Raw genomic sequence first — 17,664 nt, forward strand, 5'->3', positions numbered from 1 at the left:
TGAGGCAACCCTTCTTCCCCACCCACATGGGGCCGATGAAGTTGCGGCAGTTCCATAGGTCGTCTTTGAAGAAGTACTCTTTTGGACCATTGGCTCAGCCCGGGCCACACCCTGTCCAACCTCTGCTCAAGCACGTTAAGAAGAAGGCTAAGGTGAGACTTTGCTCAAAATTGGATTTTATACTGAGTATACTGATCAACACGGATGGTGTGAATGTCAAAACAGATGCGAGAGCAGGAGCGTCAGGCTTCAGGAGGCGGAGACATGTTCTTCATGCGTACACCGCAGGATTTGACAGGCAAAGATGGCGATCTGATCCTGGCAGAATACAGTGAAGAATACCCCCCTCTCATCATGCAAGTTGGCATGGCCACCAAGATTAAAAACTACTATAAAAGGGTGGGTATAATGTTCAGTCTTGATTAGAATTGTCATATAAATTTGTTGAAAATGTGATTACTTGTTTTCATTTCAATCTCCATTATTCAGAAACCTGGAAAGGATCCTGGTGCACCAGATTGCAAATATGGAGAAACCGTATACTGTCACACTTCGCCTTTTCTTGGTTCTCTGCATCCTGGACAGCTACTCCAAGTCAGCTTTAGAGCGCTCAATATTCACTGAAATGCTGTGTAATCGTAATTTTTTTTACTATTTCATGTTTTTTTTTCCCAGGCTTTTGAAAACAACCTTTTCCGTGCCCCCATTTACTTGCACAAGATGCCAGAGACCGATTTTCTGATTATCAGAACACGCCACGGCTACTACATCAGAGAAATCGTGGACATTATGGTGGTTGGTCAGGCCTGCCCCTTATACGAGGTTCCTGGGCCCAACTCTAAACGGGCCAACACCCACATAAGAGACTTCCTTCAAGTACGTTTACTTGCCTGACTTCATTTGAACAGTTTTAGGCTGCATGAATGTGCCAAATCTCAACTGCTAAACCTGTACTCTGCAGGTATTCATTTACCGCTTATTCTGGAAGAGCAAGGATCGTCCTCGGAGAATTCGCATGGAGGATATAAAGAAAGCATTTCCGGTGCATTCTGAGAGCAGCATCAGGAAAAGGCTAAAACTCTGTGCGGACTTCAAACGCACAGGTACAGCTTGTTTAGTTGATTACTCTGTTCAGTATGTCTAACATTCAGAGCCCATCACTTGTTGTTATATTGTAGCACGGTGAGGTTATATAGAGCTTCTGGTTGAAGTAGTGTGAGCTCATCAGTGTGTGTGCGCCTGAAAACATCAGAAAGGAGTCCGAGCAGGGATAGAGTTTATTATTCCTACTATGGATTTGTCATTACAGGTAAGGTGTCTATCTTCCAAGATAGTACAAAGCACACACATGGGTTATGAATATGTAGTATTATTTACACCAGTAGGTTTTCCACACTTTTAAAAATCTACATGGAGGCATGATGAACAAATACAGCGATGGGCAAACTATGAAACAGAACGTTAACAGCAAGAGAGCAAAGTTGGGTAATTGTTAACAATATGTTCAACACAGACTGTTGGGAAACTTGGGAAGTTTTAGTACAGTGAGGCTTGACTGTTGTTTGAGGGCTTTCACATTTTTAAATGTAGTAAGAGTTGGGTTGGGCATTTGTAGTAACTTGGCGTTTTAGGCTCCACTGCCTGTGTTCAGTCATCAATGTTGTACTATTTTGTTTTATCTCCATTCCAGGGATGGATTCCAACTGGTGGGTGCTGAAGCCTGATTTCAGATTGCCAACAGAGGAAGAGATCCGAGCCATGGTGTCTCCGGAGCAGTGTTGCTCCTACTATAGCATGCAGGTGGCCGAGCAGAGACTCAAGGTAACATGGTCTGCTACTAAAACTCTTCATTTATATTTGAGCTGAACAGTTAATTGAATTCATCCTGACATCGTTATGGAGGATTATGAAATTTTAAAATCACAAAGGCTGCAATTGGGGAAAAAAACAACTGCCTAATTTCTATCTGTATTTTTACTATTTACTGTATTTTTCGAGGCGCACTTAAAATTCTTTATTTTTTTATTTTTTTTTTTATTTCAAAAATCGACAGAGCGCCTTGTAAGCCGAAGCGCCTTATGTTTGAATTGCGAGTCCATTGACTAGTTTACAGTAGGATATTAAATCACAATCACAATATTAAGGGGAAAAAAATCACAATTAGATTATTTTTCACAATTGTTCAGCTCTAATTATAATCATGCAGATAAGTGTCATGTAGACATCCGCAACAGCGAGTTATTTTAACACCACCTAACTTCAGGATGCTGGATATGGTGAGAAATCATTCTTTGCACCTGAGGAGGAGAATGAAGAGGACTTTCAAATGAAGATTGATGATGAGGTATTGTTCTCCATGTTTCAGTCTAATTAGTATGATAGTGTAAGATACAGTTTGTACTAAACAATTCTTTCTTATATAAGGTGCGAACAGCCCCCTGGAACACAACAAGAGCCTTTATCTCTGCCATGAAGGGGAAATGCCTGTTGGAGGTTACAGGTGTGGCCGACCCAACGGGCTGTGGAGAAGGTTTCTCTTATGTCAAAGTGCCCAACAAGCCCACTCAACAGAAGGTGTGAATGTGTTAAATGTGAATCTTAATCTGTTTTAGTAGAAACTCATTGGGCAGTCTGTTAATCAATGAGGGGTTAGCTCTTCATTTCCCCTGAATCTCAGTTGAGATTTAAAAAAAAAATAAAAATAAGACCGGTTGTCTTCTCTTCCAGCATGCCACGAATGTCCATAAAGCTTTGATACTGGTGAGTTTGATGTGAAAGCGCTTAAGAGCCCTGACCTCAACCCAATCTAACACATTTTTGGATAAACTAAAACAACAGTAGTGACCTGACATCAGGGACAACGAATGAGTGGAAGCAGTTTTGACAGTAGGGGAAACACAGTATAATGGCCGAATTACAAATCTGATCTGATCTGATATTGTGCTAAAAAATTTCCTGGTGAACCTGAATGGTTGTTTTGGTCAGGTGACGTCTGTCACAACAATGGCGAGATTATCTTGCAGGTTGACTGGCTCCAACCATTCTTGCCTTTTCTCATCATCAAAAGAGACATTTACCAATCATAAAATCCTGCAGATACATCAGGGCTTTTACATTTTGGGCTTTGATTTTCGCTTCACTTTTCACTTCCTATAGGTGTAATGGGTGGATGTTGTCCGGTTGCATGGGTGATAGGTGGTTGTTCTCCAGGGTACATGGGTGTTGATGGTTGCATGTTGAGTTTTAGAACTGTGATTATTTTTTTCTTTCAGGATGACAAGGAGCCGCAGCCCACTAAGAAGACTGTAACAGGGACAGATGCCGATTTGAGACGATTGTCACTGAAGAATGCCAAGCAGCTGCTGCGCAAGTTTGGTGTTCCAGAAGAAGAAGTAAGTCTGTTGTAAAAGGTTGTGACATCTTCAAGACTATTGGTGAATTTTCTCACCCATTTTAGATATTTTATTTCTCTTTTATCTCCTTTGTCCAAGGCTTCACTTTTTGTTTCTGTCTCATTCCACCTTTTACATCACTTGAAAGTGAATTTGTGTTGGTTTGTCACACTGTCTATTAGATAAAAAAGCTCTCACGCTGGGAGGTGATTGACGTTGTGAGAACCATGTCAACTGAGCAGGCGCGTTCAGGAGAAGGCCCGATGAGCAAGTTTGCCAGAGGTTCACGATTCTCTGTAGCAGAGCACCAGGAGCGGTACAAGGAGGAATGTCAGAGGATCTTTGACCTTCAGAATAAGTAAAACATTTGAAGTCATTCTTCATTTTGTCTGTGGACATTTCAACTCACCCATATGGTGATGATCCGAACCATAGGGTGCTGGAGTCGACGGAAGTGCTCTCCACAGACACAGATAGCAGTTCTGCCGAGGATAGCGACTTTGAGGAAATGGGAAAGAACATTGAGAACATGCTGCAGAACAAGAAGACCAGCTCACAGTTGTCACGTGAGCGGGAAGAACAGGAGCGGCGGGAGCTGCAGAGGATGCTGATGGGGGAGGAGAGTGATCGTGACAACAAGGGGCGGAAGGAGCGCCGCAAAGTCTTGTGTGGGTCATGGTTCCTTGTTCACTGGTTGCGAGACACATTGTGATTGTGCATACTGTATGTAAATTGTACTTTTACCTCTTCAGCCAGCTCATTGTCAACCAGCTCCCACAAGGATGATGACACATCATCAGTCACTAGCTTGAACTCAGCAGCCACAGGGCGGCGACTCAAGATCTACCGAACCTTCAGAGACGAAGATGGCAAGGAATATGTTCGCTGCGAGACTGTGCGCAAATCTGCCGTCATCGATGCCTACACCAGGATCAGAACGACTAAGGATGATGAATTCATGTCAGTGCTTTCATTTGAACCTTCTCAAAACTTTTGATGATGCTCATCATCATGCTGAGTGTTCTAATACAGGTTTTGAGCTGTTTATACATTTACAGTATATCCGTCTGTCGTATATTTGCCCCAGAATGGCCCAGGCGGGCAGCAGCACAATGACCAGTCCATTGATTTTAAGCGTGACAAAAGCTATTCCATTACATCACTACTGTATGCTTTTATTGCGTACAATATCGTAGAGTGCTATTTTTGTCATTGGGAAAAAAAATTGTTATGCTGTGGCTTCAGACGAAAGGTTGCCCTCTTAGATGAGCAGCACAGAGAAGAGATGAGGAAGGAGCACCGATGGATAAATAAATAACACCTCTTTGTTATGGTCCTGTGGCTTCAGACGAAAGTTTGCCCTCTTCGATGAGCAGCACCGAGAAGAGATGAGGAAGGAGCGCCGGCGGATCCAGGAGCAGCTGAGGAGACTGAAGCGAAATCAAGAGAAAGACAAGTTCAAGGGACCTCCAGAAAAGAAGTCGAAGAAGATGAAAGAGAGACCAGACCTCAAGGTAAAAGTAAGCTTGCTGATTAAGTACTATATTTCTCTTCCTCTCTTACTTTAGTCCTCTTCTAGTTTGATGTTAATATGGTGTTAAGTAGGGCCTTACAATTTTTAACTTGGCAGATTTTTCTTCATGCTGCTTAATGTTTGCCTATCCTTCCTAGTTAAAGTGCGGTGCTTGTGGTGCCATCGGCCACATGAGGACGAACAAGTTCTGCCCGCTGTACTATCAGACCAATGCGCCCCCTTCGAACCCAGTCGCCATGACAGAAGAGCAAGAGGAGGAGCTAGAAAAGACAATGACAATCCACAATGATAATGAAGAATTGATTAAGGTGGAAGGCACAAAGATCGTGCTTGGCAAGCAACTCATTGAAAGGTAGGGTATTTCACATAATTTTATTCATGTGATTTGTCTTTTGTGTTTGACATTTGTTACACCTCTTATTTTCCATCAACAGTGCTGATGAGGTGCGCAGAAAGTCTTTAGTGCTCAAGTTCCCCAAGCAACAGCTCCCTCCAAAAAAGAAGAGACGAGTTGGCAATGCTGTGCACTGTGACTATCTGAATGCAAGTATCAGTAATATTTGCAGCTTGTTTTAACATAGAAGAGAACAGATGCTTTTTCAACTTTTTTTTCTTGTTAATGCTTGTAGAAACCACATAAAGCGATCCACCGCAGACGCACTGACCCCATGGTGACCTTGTCCTCTGTGCTGGAGAGCATCATTAACGACATGCGTGACCACCCTAATGTAAGCATGATTGACAACCTTCTTAACAGCTTTCCAATCTTCTCATATTCCCTTTGTAAATTTCATGTAATACAAATGCCTTTTTATCCTCCAGACATATCCGTTCCACACGCCAGTAAATGCCAAGGTTGTGAAGGACTACTACAAAATAATAACGCGGCCAATGGACCTGCAGACACTACGAGAGAATGTCCGCAAACGAATGTACCCATCCAGGGAGGAGTTCCGAGAAGCAGTTGAACTTATATACAAGAACAGCGCCACATACAATGGTACTTAAGACTCCCTTAAAAGAAAGCTGTCACGTTCAAGCCGTGTACGACAGAATATATTTTATCTTTTTAGGAGCAAAACATCCGATAACACAAGTTGCGCAATCAATGCTCGATCTGTGCGATACTAAGCTGAAAGAGGTAAGTGTGACTGGTTTTCTTCCGTGCCAACTTCCAAGTTTTGTAAACGAAAAACTACTGAAAACATTCAGCTATTGTTCGTATTCACAGAAGGAGGACAGACTGGTTAGGCTCGAAAAAGCCATCAATCCTTTGCTTGACGATGACGATCAGGTGGCCTTCTCCTTCATTCTGGACAACATCGTAACACAGAAGATGATGGTTGTTCCTGATGTAAGTTGTCTCTGACTAAAATAGTTGCTAAACACAACGCACTTTTATTGTTTTTAATAAATCTTTGTCTAATTTCTTCTATCGTCTATTACAGTCATGGCCGTTCCACCATCCTGTCAACAAAAAGTTTGTGCCTGATTATTACAAGGTGATTATAGACCCGATGGACCTGGAATCCATCCGCAAGGTGAGGGCCAAAACATTACAATTTAAGGCGGGCGGGAACTTCAGTAATAAAAAGTGACATAACGCTGTAAAACATCCACCACACCCACATCTATGTCTCCTTTTCTTTTCTGCATCAACAGAACATCTCCAAGCACAAGTACCAGAACAGAGACGCCTTTCTCTCAGATGTCACTCTCATCCACACAAACAGCATCAAGTACAACGGTGAGTGTTTGCTGCTGTTCCACTTTGAGCACTTAGCATAGTTGTGGAGAATAGAAATGGTATGATCATCTTTTTTGTGTGTCTTTCGCAGGCCGCGACAGTCCATACACCAAGACGGCTCTTGATATCATCAGTGTGTGCAGACAGACCTTGGATGAGGTATGCTGAGACATAACTGGGCTTGTCTAAGAATCAGATGAGTGATGAGATGTAGCTAAGCCATTCTGTGCTTGAGCTACATTCTATATTGACTACTATTTCTCATTCAGTAGTATAAAAAAGTGTATGGGTTTAAATAATTTCTTTTTCTTGTGTGCCTTCAGTATGATGAACATTTGACACAGCTCGAAAAGGATATCTCCACGGCCAAAGAGGCAGCTCTGGATGCCGCTGACTTCGAGAGTCTGGAGATGGCTCACAGTTCATACATGGCACAGGTAGTCGGTCGGCCAGAAAGTTTGAGGAAGCTCATTTAGAGGCAGTTAGAAAATAATATGGGTTTCCTCAACATGCTTTAAGTGTTGGTGAAGTTTGGAGACAATAGTGGTTAGAAGACATTTTGTAATAGTTTAACTAACATGAGTTGGATAACAAGTACAATTAAGCCCATAATTATTCACTAGCCTAAACAAATTGGAACTTTTTGTCACAGTGAAAGAAATAGCTATTATTTATTTTGCTGATATTTCATAACACAACTCTTTCAACAGAAATGGACTTTAACATGGTCAAGGAATGAATAATTTTAACCTAAAATGTAAAACAGCATTATGATGTAATAGTTATACTTCTCTTGTTTGTGCACACAGTATGATGACCTAGATAAGGATATCTCTACAGCCAAAGGGTCATTCATGGACTTGCAAAGGCTAACCTCATCTTCGCCCTACATAGCCCAGGTATGACGATTGCCGGGTGGCCATTTTGCCAGACTAGATCTGAAAGTGGTGCTACCAGCTGAAATACCCTCTGGCACCTTATCTAGCACCCTTATCCTTTTTTACCAAGTGCTGTAATACTCCTCCCGCCTTTAGTATTCCCCCCTGTTACTAACACTCCTTCCCAGTCTCTTCATTTTTTTCCTATTTCATGTTTTGCAGCCGTGTTTCTTTCATCCACCTGCTGTGCTTCTCCCTCACTCTTGTGTCTTTGTCCAACTTTTCCACCATGTGTTTGCCTTTCTATTGCCCAGCCTGCTGATCTGTTTGACAGCGGTGTTTCAGGCCCGTCCAGGGCACCCAGCGGCCTTTACTCTGATGGACCTCTAGTTGCTTCTGAGAAGAGAGGGGGGCAGGTATGGAGAGAGAGAAATAGTAAAAAGGCTTTTTCCACCTCTCGCCAGTCCATGCTCTGATTATAATGCTTGTTGACTTCATAGAGAATGGGTTCATTGGGCATTCTCAGTGAGAAGTTGTAAGACCAGCTCAACCCTTTTTAGTCCGTGCTCTTGAACTTGCTCTGCTTTTCAGGCTCCACATGGCAGAAGGCTCAGGGAAGAAGAATCAGATGTGGATATTGAAGGCTTTGAGGAAGAAGATGACGGCAAACCAAAAACACCTGCTCCTGTGAGTACCACACTCGTGACTTTACCTCTACTGAGGATGTTAGTTTTCATCAGTGTGTGAAAAACAATTGCACTCAACTTTGGGGACAGATAGGGTAAAAAGAATATGGCAGTACGGTTCATGCCCATAAAGGAAGTTGTAATGAACTTTAGCTGTTAATATTTGTTCAATGATCAGGTTGTTCTGCTTCAAAGTCGTTGCTAGTCATTTGCACTCTTTGTACCCCGAGTCGTAAGTTGGAGCTATGTAAATTAATTTGTCATTTCAAAATAACAGTGCATAATTGCAGTACGTATGGGGATTGGCATGGCAATTTAAGACATACAGTACGAAACGTCATCTTTGTAAAATAATGGCCTGTTGTCACACGTAAAATTTTGCCAAATACTGATTGTATTTATTAATGGCTTCATTTCAGGTGTGGAAATGAATGCTTGATTAAAGATGTATCTGATTTTAGAAGAGGTAGCCTGCATCATGAGATGCTTGGGTTAAAAAAAAAATGTAAAAGGCTTGGGCTGGCAATAGAATACGATACATTTTTCTCAATCTTGGCTGCGGTGAGACAAGGCGACCTGGTCTAAATGAGTTCGATCTGGGAACACAAACCTCAGGTCAAAAGTGTTAAATAAGTCGATTGGACACATCATGTCATTGGCAGCGTTCAGCACAATTGACAATGTGAAAATGAAAATTATTCAACTTTGTTGTTTGATTACCTAAGCTGTTCACGTTTTTGATAAATATTCGCTGGAGGAGCCGGAGAAGTCGCTAAATAAAGCGCCGATGGATCCAAATTGGATTTTTTTTCAGCCCAACCCAGCAGCCCAACACTCAAACCCCTGATCTTTTCAAGACGTTCAATTCCATACTTGCACTTGCCTTTGCAGGCAGAGGATGCAGAGGGAGATCTTGAGGATGACGATGACGACGAGGAGATGTTGCTGCCACCTCGCAGACGCATGCACAACCGGCAGGAGGAAGAAAATGATAGAAGATCCAACCCCCTCACTCATGCCAGCGTGCTATATCAGGACTTGCTCATGTCCGATGGGGAGGATGACGCCAGTGAGGAGGAGGGCGACAATCCATTTTCATGTAAGTAAAGCAAACCTAAAGCCTACAAAGAGTCATTCGTTACATGACATTTATGAAGAATATTTCATTGCCACCGCTTTAGCCATTCATTTATCAGAGAGTGGCAGTGACTCTGATCGAGAGGTCGATGTGCGACCTCCACCTCCAAGGCGAGCTCAGGAGACAGCGCGCATGGGCATGGAGGACGAGAGCATGATGTCATATGAAGCAGACGGGGCCGATGATGGGCCTCACATGGAAGACAGCAACGTCAGGTACCAGGAGCTTTAGAGTAACTTTACGGCCAAATATTAAAAAAAAAAAAAAAAGCATTTTGTAACCTTTGAGATTTTAATATATTTTTGAGTGCCGGTCAAAGTTGGTACTGTCTCTCTCTTGCATCTCAGCTATGGAAGCTTCGAGGAGAGCCGTAGTCAAATGCAAACGTCAGCCAGGGGTAACGCAGAAGATGATGGTATCAGCGAGGAGGAAGAAGACGACGAAGAGGATGACGCATGCAGGAGTGGCCGAGCTCCACATTCTCAGGTTCAGTTCAGTGAGGCTGATGAGAGTGGAATGTAGGGGGAGGCAATGAAGTTTACTGTAAAACTGACACATAAGATGAATTATGATTTAAATTGTAATGCTAGTGTTATGCTGTCATATAATTGGAAAACAGAAAATAGATGGCCAAATGCAAACTTGCACATATGTTAGTGCAATTACAAACATTCAAACAACAACAACTTTAACACACGGAGCAGAAACACATACAAACAGAGAACACAACAATACTCTCAGGCATATATTCTCTGCTCTGTGGCAACAACTTATAATGGAGTTTAGTTCTTGGCCTCTTCGTCTTCCAGTAGACCTCGGTGTTGCCCAGCATTTTGCAGAAAAAAATTAGTATTACCCTGATGGCCCACAGCCTATTTCTAACCTGCCTGTATAGTGTAAAAATCTATAAAAGATGATCACTTTAAAATCTGTGATATAGTGGGCATCAACCATGGATTTGCAGGGGTACACTGCATCTTGTATTTTTTTTTCATGGGCAAAAAACATTCTAACCACTTGAGAACATAAAAAACACCTTTACTAAATTAATATAAGTAGAATATTTCCTCTCATATTGCTAAATCAGTTCACCAAAATGGTAAGTTTGATATTGTGTAATTGTACCCTTTTTTTCTGCCTCTAGTATGATGAAAAGGATGGTCAATGGTCATTCATGGACTTGGAAAGGCACAACGCTACACCTGCACCATACGCGCAGCAGGTAATATTTTTTTTGTCTGTACCGTTAATTACCCCTGTAATTGGCTACGACCAGTTCAAAGTATAACCCCGCCTTTCACTAAAAGTCAGCTGGGAGAGGCTCCAGCTCACTCGCTAATGAGGATAAGCGCTACAGAAAATGGTTGCACTTAAGGGTCACATTGCTTCTACTAATGGTTGTACATTTAACCTCTATCGTCTCAGCCATGGCAGCTACGAGGAAACAGACAAGATGATGGCAACAGCGAGGAGGAGGAAGAAGATGAAGAAGACGACGCACGGAGGAGAGGTCCAGCCGTACTCTCCCAGATCCAGCTCAGTGAGGATGAGGAGAGCGAAGAATTCAGATCCATCGGAGGCGACAGTGACATGGACTCGGACTAAATTACTTCTTGGTGCAATATCAAGAAAGCATGTTTGTTTTGTTTTTTTATTACATTTGACGTTAATGTAAATATGTTGTACATTGTTCTGTGAAGCATGTTTCACAACTTCTTGCAAAGCTTGCGCTCCCATTGTAAATTTCAGCATTTTTTTTCATCATTGTAATTTATGTGGGACATTATATATCCTTTTCAGGAGTCATGTCTTTCCTTATTCATTTTGATACTGTTACAGATTTATATTCTTTGAGTAGAAGGTCGATCATTCTGTTTAAACATTTAACAACATTGTTTATTGTTTTTCAATCCAGTTGTATGTTATTCTAAGGTAGGAATCATTATTATTTGTCACGTCTTAATTTTCTCAAACCCCCTAAAAGCTATCTTTGTCTCATAGAAGGTGATCATTTGAATTTGCTTTTTACGGCTGCATAAATGTGTGTAACAGCATTCCCAAATCTGGAAAAAAGCTTTATCAACACTGAAGTTCAGTATATACAGGGAAAAACAGCTCAACAAGCAGAAATGTATGACTTTATTACTGTGAAGGGCATTGGGTGAGATGAAGCATTCTAATTGGATGCGTCCTATATGGTAAGCTCTTCAAGGATACCTTACATAACACCTTTACTTCTGTTAAAGTAACAAGGCTATAAAAAGAAATAATTCAACTGGATCAATGCCGGCATGCAAGCATCCTGCTATTATCTAATCAGCCACTCTATAAACAAATGTTCACAATCCCAATTGAGGGATCTTGGACTGTAAAGTAAATTTAAAAAAAAAAGACTATGAGTGGGCTCAAGTTTCCTTCAATTTAGGATATGGAATCTAGAGTAATGATTTACACCGTTTTCTATGGCCCATGACTTGAACACAGGTTGGATCTCTCTTTCACAGTGACATGTTTAATTTTATACAGGTCTAATATAAGCAGAATACTTTGAGGGGGTGTGGTGGGGTGACCCTTGTGAGGTTCACGTAAGGACCAGCGAACAATCTCCAGTTTGTCCATAAATGAAACAAGACATGTTGCTAGAACACCTGTGAGCATAAAATAAATTGGACTACATACACGTTTGAAAAATTTCACACAGTTGTGCATTTTAAAAATAAAATGAAAACTATGTATCCATATGTAGCTTCGTTCTTATTTTGGCTTTCCTGTCAACCAATCAACAATGTCAAAGGACTGGTATGCGTTGTTTAGCGCATTCTGAATATGATCTGGGCCATCCAAAAAGATGTGGTCCAATCAGCTTTCTTTAAGGAAGTTAATGTTGTGTCAAAGTAGCAAAGCTGACCTGCTAGCTTACACAATTGTGAAACCTGATGTGATTTCTGATTGACTCTAAATGCATACAATCGCAATCTATATTGATATTCCATTCCTAACCGTGTCTATGTGCCCTTATGTGTCAGCCTAGTATTGGCTGATGTTGTTCATCTTCGTGACGATGGCAAATTGCTACACCAAGCTCCAGTGGTTGCCCTCTCAGGTGAGGCATAAACACACGCATAAACGGACAGATATCTCTTAGCACAGTTTGTGATCCTGCGGGGGCTGAGAGACTGAGACCTTTGTATTTCCCTCGTGGTCGTCTTCTGGACTGATGAGCCTCGCACCGAGTTTGTGGACGCTTCCGGATAAGAGATACAGATATTTAAGTTGACTCCAAAAGTGTTTTCATTAACAGTAGCTAAATCCCTACTTGATGAGTGCAAGTTTTGTTTGATTGTGTGTGAACTACCAAATCGTTTCCCAATAAATTTCCTAATTATGATTATCTGGGTTTGTCAGCCTTCTGAGCTTAACCGGTAAGTAACACGCTTGATCTTGATTCTTGATCGTGACGTAATTTCTCCAAACCTGATGGAAAATCTGTGTTTGATGTTTGATGAGCAGGCAGGCCGTCTTCCGTATCCAAACTGCGACTGTTTCTCAGAGCCTGGAGAGAACGAAGGCTGGTCCGCAAGGGTGACTCGGACCTTGCTGGTAGGTACAGGAGGTCATATCCAACAAACAGAAAGACATTATTCTAATCCACATGTGTCAAACTCAAGACCTGGCGGCCAGATCCGGCTCACCACATCCTTTTATGTGGCCCGCAAAGCCAAATCATGCACTACTTCATGTTTCTGGCTAAAATACCCAAATTGCAAATTGTCATCAATTTTAAAAATGCTGCAAGCATTTTTTCGGTTACCAATCACACTTTTAAAATGAATTGAATGATAGTTAAACAAACAAAATTTTCCTGGATTCTGATTTTAAAAAATAGTTATCCATCAGTTTGTTGTGTATATGTAACAATAATAATATGATTTATTTGGGTTCACTGTCATGATGGCCCACCGAGCAAAACCAAAACTATGACGTGGCCCGCGAGAAAAATGAAAAATCTATTACAAACTTTCATCTCAAATTTCAAGGTAATCCGTATGCTTTGTGTACCTTGATTCTGAGCCTTTTTAAGCAGCTTGAACTGAGTGACTTGGTGACGAAGTCTAACCTGTGACAACACAAGTACGTCAACAACATGTATTTCCTTCCCACAAAATCCAATGCAAAAGTATGATTGAAGCTTTACGTGTGGCTCAGGACTGCAGGCGGGCATGGAGATGTAGTCCTGTCGTAAGCCTACGGTACGGACAACACATACTGACTACAGTTACCTTGTGACAAAGTTAATAGTGTCGAAATTGTGCTAGATTTACTGTCTTCTTGTATACGGGCCATCAGGTGAACGTCTGTGATGTCCTGCAATTCGTAGCTGGTAGTTATGGTCTCATTGGGCATACCCAGATCACAATTATCTGTTTAAATACAACAAACAAGTTATTTGGGATATGAATGACATGGTTTACTCGTTTAGAATATATGTGCAAACTGGTGGTCAGAATGTTAAGTATACTTTAATAATAATAATAATAATAATATTCCCTTTATTAGTCCCACAATGGGGAAATTCGAGATTCAAACCCAGGCCTCCTGGGGAGACTGGGTCCTGAACGCGGCGCCTTAGACCACTCGGCCATCCTGGCAGCCAACAATCTAAAGAGATGTAGTTCAACAGATGTAATTTTTTCTGTCTTCAAAGATAATGTCATCACTATGAGGAACAACACATAAGTATTTTACACGATCCACAGTGCATTTTTCTGAACAGGGTCTGTTCTTGACATCATGTTTGTCGTTTGCGTGATACCTGCAACAAAATTGAAAAAAGAATGGGTATAAGGTTTGTGGGTTTAATTCAGGAGCTATTACCGAAACTGTTAGAGGTGTCATGTATTTTGTTGGCAGATATTTTGCCATAATGAGGATCCACAGGTGCACTGTCAGTATGATGTTTCACTGCAGGCTGTCTGTAAAGGATGCCTCTGTAGGAACTTGTTGTTTCTGTGTAAAGATAAAGATACAATTCTGTGATAAGATCAGTCACAATATGCTTGAAGTGCCAGTGTTGCATTTTTGGGGCTTACTTTGATTTAGTTTATTCCTAAGTGAACACGATGCGGCCCCGGTTTCAGGACTCGGATTATCCAAAACGTGTCGACACCATCTCAGAGGCGACTCTTTGTCCACGGACATCTGACTTTTTGGAGACTTGTATAGCCTGTCAGTAATCCACTTTATTTAGTAAGAAAACAACACACGATTAAGGATTGGAACTGATCAGAGGGGTGGAACTATGGTTGGCCAGTTGTTGAGGGTGTACACATCTAGAGGAAGATATTGATAAACATAATTCTGTAGCGCAGCTGATTGCCACCATGCATTTAGGTTGACCAACCAACAACATAAATGTTGATGCTGCTAAGCAAAACAGCTTTTTTTTTATACCTTCCACAATCAAGGTTTCGTGATATAAAATGTACACATATCGCAATCCCAATCAATCTGTCAAAGCAGGAACAAATCCACGTAAATAGAAATATTTATAATACTTGTATGAGCTAATATTATAATTGTGAAGGTTTAAGAGATTGTTGCATCATTGTGCTTTTTTTGTTTTGAATGATTGTGGCGTCGATTGGCAGGATGCAAAATGGCGACGATCACACCGATCGTCTGTTGTCTAGCAAATGAGTGTATGCGATATGAGTGGCAAAGACAAATAGGCAATATCCATGGTTCGATATGTGTGCATTTCATTTAATGAAAACAATGACTGAAACAATGATACCTGTGCCTGAGCACCTACCATAGCCACCACTCTGAAAGAGTTCTTGCACCACCCCTGTCAAGATGGTTTAATCTAGAAATTTTGTGGTAGAATTTGGTAGCACCTACCAGCTCTCGTTATCCTCTTTATCATCCTTAAGTTCAAGAAGCTCCACTAAATCTAACACTGTATGCCCTCCTCTGTCTTTTTCTTTTGCATCATTAAGCACAATCCCATCCTTGGCACTGGAGGACACTTGAGAATTCGATCCAAACTTTAAAAAATCTAGTCTCATCCGAGCATCCCTGGCGAAAGACCGAGAAGTGCAACTTTTCACCCCAGTTGGTTTGGCCCACACGTTGGTATGTGAATCAGTTTTTTCCTCGATCTGGAAAACAGGATGATTTAAGCAAATGTCATCGTTAAAATCCAAACCCCAATTTTGTACGCCCATGTCTTGGACATCCATTCCTTCAAGTCACACTCTCCGCAGTGGAGATCCGTTTCTCAAGTCTGAATTCCAGTTAAAAACTTGCTCAGCACACGATGTAACGTTCAGGCTCTGATCTACTGACCCAGATTTCTAGAGCAGGGCTGTTAATTATAGAGCTGCAACAGATTGGATGGATTTAGAAAAGCATCACAAGATTATGTGGATTAAAGTGTTGGCAAATTGGTGCCAAGAAAGGAAAAAAAAGTCTATTAACAACTCACCATCAAGGAACAGTTTGGTTTTACAGAATTCAAGCTGTTTTAAAAATATATTTTTGAGCATGAGTGTTTTTTTGCGGGGGGGGTCAAAATAGATGCTGGCTGACACTTAAGGCATGATAACATGCAGTAATTAAATCAGACATTAATGAACTAGAATTGATTTCTGCAGAAAAAAACACATACACGTATTGTATTGAAATTATATAACATAGCGATATAGTAGCAATATTGTCAAACCTATGTTCCAGAGAAGAGGGCGTCAGGTTCATTTGATGAATGTGAATGTGTTTGTGTTCATCATAGTCCATAGACAATCCTCAAACTCCTTGGAACAGCTCCAGATTTTCTTTCTGAGTTTCCAGAGGTAGACATAAGGATAATTCCTTAACCCATATTACAATGCTTGGTTTTCCGTATGACTTCCAAGACAGGGAAATAGCTATCTTGCATGGAGCAAACTTGTGTCAAATAAAATACACTCACATTTATTTTGTTAATGTCTCGCCAGGTAAAGGTCAAACGCAAAAAATATATATATATGGGCTGCATTTCCCATATTAAACTGCCTATGTCCTCTATATATATCAATTGCGTTTTTCAAAGAGGATGGGTTAGGGAGGATCTGACACTGCTCCACTGTAAATTTCAAGCTTGGAAACAACTTTACTGATGCACAACCACCAGTAGATAGCAGCGATGCACCATCTCAGTTTGAGAGTCTACTGGAAGAAATTGTTGCCTTTTGTTAAACCCACCTGATCTACTGATGAATATAAAAGCGTGGAAAAAGCCAGAATCAATATATTACTTCTAAACGTCATAATATGATATTATCATGAGACGAACCTTGCAATATTGTGGGAGGTTGGCGATATAAAATGCTGTTTAACAACTCACAATATTAAAAAACAAACAAAAAAAGCACAATGTTGTATTTTTGTTCGTAATTACAACAGTGACAACAAAATAGGCTGAGCCTGATATTTTATTGTCATGTGTTCCTTTGCTCAACGATGCAAAGTATCATGGTCTATGTAGTTTAGAGCACTCTGTTCGGCTGAAAGTAATGTTTTTTTTTTAAGGAAACAGTATTGTGACCATTTTAATATCACAATATCGCGATATTGCCATTATCATTGCATCCCTAGTAAGTGAACATAGCTGTGGGGCTTGAATTTTTTTTTTTAAATGCTTTAAATGTGCAGGCAATGAATAAGTTTAACACCCAAAATATTTACAATGTCTAATACTATAACGAGTATACTTGAGTTCAAATTTGAGCGTTCTGTTAAACTGTTTATTTAAATGTTATAACAAAGTGCATAGCAAGTAAACTCCCATGCATGTGTCTTTGTACCATACTCATATTATACATTTGCACCTATTTTTTTAAGATAAAATAAATTTGATTTGTTTTTAAATTGTTACCATTTATACATTTGTTTTTTTTTATTGTACCAAAAAATAATAATTGTTTGAATAATATGATTACACTTTTTACTAAATTAATCGTATTTAATATTTTTTCAAAATCGAACAGCCCTCGGGCTGACTTTCTTCCAAAATTCATGTAGTCTGGGTAAATTCCATAAATGTTTGTTTTTACCATATCTAACTATATACATGAAAAATAACATCGTGCTTAAATGCAGGAAACACTGTAACACACTGTACCCGATGATTTGATTAAAATGTATCTCCCATAGTTGAATAAAAAATGTACTCAAGTAAATCTTTAAAACCAAAAAGTTCTTCAAAATCGAATGCAAATATTGAATGCAAATTCTTTAAAGTTTAATACA

The 17,664-nt window shown here is 40.5% G+C and overlaps 2 protein-coding genes across 8 annotated transcripts in view; one reads left to right on the forward strand and one right to left on the reverse strand.

Annotated features, from left to right (window-relative positions):
* Positions 1 to 12,116, forward strand: part of taf1 (TAF1 RNA polymerase II, TATA box binding protein (TBP)-associated factor) — a 22,323-nt gene extending 10,207 nt beyond the window's left edge. For 2 of the 6 annotated variants that reach the window (XM_088279274.1, XM_088279275.1), the window contains exons 14-45: positions 1 to 152; positions 226 to 399; positions 490 to 594; positions 676 to 876; positions 962 to 1,103; positions 1,691 to 1,821; positions 2,264 to 2,344; positions 2,425 to 2,574; positions 2,728 to 2,760; positions 3,273 to 3,392; positions 3,575 to 3,750; positions 3,828 to 4,060; positions 4,145 to 4,352; positions 4,741 to 4,912; positions 5,064 to 5,278; positions 5,361 to 5,469; positions 5,556 to 5,654; positions 5,749 to 5,926; positions 6,000 to 6,067; positions 6,158 to 6,280; positions 6,375 to 6,467; positions 6,589 to 6,673; positions 6,765 to 6,832; positions 6,997 to 7,110; positions 7,483 to 7,572; positions 7,866 to 7,967; positions 8,143 to 8,238; positions 9,129 to 9,336; positions 9,419 to 9,590; positions 9,723 to 9,861; positions 10,520 to 10,597; positions 10,801 to 12,116. The exon at positions 1 to 152 is cut by the window's left edge and continues 22 nt beyond it. In XM_088279274.1, the coding sequence (XP_088135400.1) occupies positions 1 to 152; positions 226 to 399; positions 490 to 594; positions 676 to 876; positions 962 to 1,103; positions 1,691 to 1,821; positions 2,264 to 2,344; positions 2,425 to 2,574; positions 2,728 to 2,760; positions 3,273 to 3,392; positions 3,575 to 3,750; positions 3,828 to 4,060; positions 4,145 to 4,352; positions 4,741 to 4,912; positions 5,064 to 5,278; positions 5,361 to 5,469; positions 5,556 to 5,654; positions 5,749 to 5,926; positions 6,000 to 6,067; positions 6,158 to 6,280; positions 6,375 to 6,467; positions 6,589 to 6,673; positions 6,765 to 6,832; positions 6,997 to 7,110; positions 7,483 to 7,572; positions 7,866 to 7,967; positions 8,143 to 8,238; positions 9,129 to 9,336; positions 9,419 to 9,590; positions 9,723 to 9,861; positions 10,520 to 10,597; positions 10,801 to 10,980 (4,295 nt within the window). In that variant the 3' untranslated portion in view covers positions 10,981 to 12,116. The remainder of the gene's footprint in view (positions 153 to 225; positions 400 to 489; positions 595 to 675; positions 877 to 961; positions 1,104 to 1,690; positions 1,822 to 2,263; positions 2,345 to 2,424; positions 2,575 to 2,727; positions 2,761 to 3,272; positions 3,393 to 3,574; positions 3,751 to 3,827; positions 4,061 to 4,144; positions 4,353 to 4,740; positions 4,913 to 5,063; positions 5,279 to 5,360; positions 5,470 to 5,555; positions 5,655 to 5,748; positions 5,927 to 5,999; positions 6,068 to 6,157; positions 6,281 to 6,374; positions 6,468 to 6,588; positions 6,674 to 6,764; positions 6,833 to 6,996; positions 7,111 to 7,482; positions 7,573 to 7,865; positions 7,968 to 8,142; positions 8,239 to 9,128; positions 9,337 to 9,418; positions 9,591 to 9,722; positions 9,862 to 10,519; positions 10,598 to 10,800) is intronic. The other 4 variants (XM_088279276.1, XM_088279278.1, XM_088279277.1 and 1 more) reach the window with 4 other exon arrangements.
* Positions 11,440 to 15,713, reverse strand: LOC148319724 (uncharacterized). Of its 2 annotated transcripts, XM_088279295.1 has the most exons (8): positions 15,277 to 15,713; positions 14,466 to 14,599; positions 14,251 to 14,382; positions 13,698 to 13,796; positions 13,571 to 13,620; positions 13,435 to 13,492; positions 12,850 to 12,972; positions 11,440 to 12,619 (listed from the first exon to the last, which is right to left on the reverse strand). In XM_088279295.1, exons 1-8 carry the CDS (start codon positions 15,615 to 15,617, stop codon positions 12,423 to 12,425), a joined length of 1,134 nt encoding a protein of 377 aa, XP_088135421.1. In that variant the 5' UTR covers positions 15,618 to 15,713; the 3' UTR covers positions 11,440 to 12,422. The 2 variants fall into 2 exon arrangements, with proteins under 2 accessions (XP_088135421.1, XP_088135420.1); XM_088279294.1 differs by having other exon boundaries at positions 13,435 to 13,620.
* Positions 15,714 to 17,664: the final 1,951 nt, after the last annotated feature.

This window comes from Idiotropiscis lumnitzeri, chromosome 17, assembly GCF_059441095.1.
Source record: "Idiotropiscis lumnitzeri isolate Australia: NSW breed Sydney's pygmy pipehorse chromosome 17, RoL_Ilum_1.0, whole genome shotgun sequence".
NCBI lineage: Eukaryota > Metazoa > Chordata > Actinopteri > Syngnathiformes > Syngnathidae > Idiotropiscis > Idiotropiscis lumnitzeri.